The sequence below is a fragment of the Austrofundulus limnaeus genome, unplaced genomic scaffold (assembly GCF_001266775.1).
Source record: "Austrofundulus limnaeus strain Quisiro unplaced genomic scaffold, Austrofundulus_limnaeus-1.0 Scaffold756, whole genome shotgun sequence".
In the NCBI taxonomy this organism is placed as follows: Eukaryota; Metazoa; Chordata; class Actinopteri; order Cyprinodontiformes; family Rivulidae; genus Austrofundulus; species Austrofundulus limnaeus.
Genome location: NW_013953158.1, coordinates 88,127 through 89,994, shown reverse-complemented (window position 1 = coordinate 89,994; position 1,868 = coordinate 88,127). Strand labels below are relative to the sequence as shown.

At 36.2% G+C, this 1,868-nt stretch overlaps 1 protein-coding gene across 1 annotated transcript in view; it reads left to right on the top strand.

Annotated features, from left to right (window-relative positions):
• Positions 1-155: 155 nt before the first annotated feature.
• Positions 156-1,868, top strand: part of cfap206 (cilia and flagella associated protein 206) — a gene marked incomplete at its 5' end in the record, with an annotated part of 19,099 nt that continues 17,386 nt past the window's right edge. Inside the window, 1 exon segment of the mRNA XM_014028389.1 lies at positions 156-323. Coding sequence (XP_013883843.1) covers positions 156-323 — 168 coding nt within the window.

Sequence of the window (1,868 nt, the reverse complement as noted above, 5' to 3'; positions counted from 1 at the left end):
TTTTAATGGTATTTGCCTGGTTAAATAAAGGTTAACAAATAAATAAAATGAAATGAAATGATAATTAGCAACATGGGTACGTAAAGTACCTGAAAAAAAGATGATCTTCACATTGTTTTGGTGACGTTGGATATTTGATCCTTGTCATGTTTCAGCTGATCTCCAGAGCGTCTTCCCTCTGAAGGATCTGGGAGAGTTCTTGGTTTTGTTGAAGAAAGATAAGGAACATCGACTTAAAGAGCTCACCATGATTGTAACGGGGATCAGACTCTTCACTGAAGCCAGCAAGAGAACAGAGGAGGACTTCAACATCCAGGAGTTAAGTATGTTTTCCTTTTTATGTTAGAAATCCACACAGGGACCAGAATCTGGGACAGTTCTTCTTCATGCTAGAACAATGGTCCCTAAACTTTTCAGGTTTTGACCACAAAACAACATCATCAAAGACTTACAACCCAAACTATTGCCTATTGAAGTGTATAAATATAAAAATATGTCTAAACTTTGCACAAAAAGTAAAGAAATTTTTTTATTAGGTTATATTTGGCAACGGCAATTTGGCAAATTTGTTATGTGCAGAACCCATAGCTCTACTGCTCATCCCACAAATGCATGTTCCTTACAAATGTGGCACCATTTAAAGGGGAAATTAACAGGCTTTCCAACGGTATACGATTTACTGCCAAGAATTTCTTGTTACAACAATCGTATACCGTTGGAAAGCCTGTTAATTTCCCCTTTAAATGGTGCCACATTTGTAAGGAACATGCATTTGTGGGATGAACAGTAGAGCTATGGGTTCAGCACACGACAAATTTGCCAAWTTGCCGTTGCTAAATATCTTATTTTACTGTTGMTATTGATGCTTGTTCTGAGTTTCTGGTACCCCCAGGTGCCCACCAAGAAGCATTGTTACAAATAAATAGTCTAACAAACAGTTTTCCTTACTTTTTGTGCCAAGTTCATAGATTCATACTGCAAATAAACAAAATTGTTGTCATAATTTATGACCATTGTTTTTAAAAATATTTTATATTATGATAAAAATGTGCAGCTACCATCTAGCAATATAATATTTGGATTCTCAAAACTTGGTGCTTCTCGACCCACAGAGGTGTCTGTCTTCAAAATGTAACTGCATGATTCTCAATGAAACTTTGTGTTTCATTAACTATTAGATCCAGTTTTGTGTTTTAAACTTGTATTTTCACTTACAGCCATGTGCTTTAAACAGAGGAAGCGTCTCTTTTGATGTGTCCCACTCTGTCACGTTAATGCTCAGTTTACATTCAAATGTCTGACGTAAAAGGTACCACACTGAAGGCTCTGAAATAATCCAGTGTAAAATACAGACACACCTTAAGTTTATTTGTAATAAACAGTGGTGGGCACCAGCCCGCTAAAGCGCAAATCTGCTAATTGCGGACCTTCGTTTACGCTTTAGCGGTCTTACTAATTTTTGTAATTCATATGCAGATTTGCGCTTTCTAAAATTAAAATGCAGTACAGCTAATAACTAATTATCTACCAGTCATCATTATCTTGAACAACAGAAGGTATGACTGTCAATGAATCACAACACATGTGATCTATCCAACAGCACCCCTCCCAGATAAACATACTTAATGAGAAAGTATACATCCTTGCTGATTGTTGCTTTGGGTCACAGTTCTGATTTCCCACAATGCTTTGTGTCTACTTACATAGCAGGAAGGCAACAGCAAAAACAGTTAACGTTTGTAATCCATGCTAAAATTTTGTATGTATTGATTTATTTTACTTTACAATCAGAGCTCCTTTTTAAAAAAAAAAAGTTTAAACGCTGGAGCTCAATACTTGACGTAATTGGTCGAAGCAACGGGGTTAGA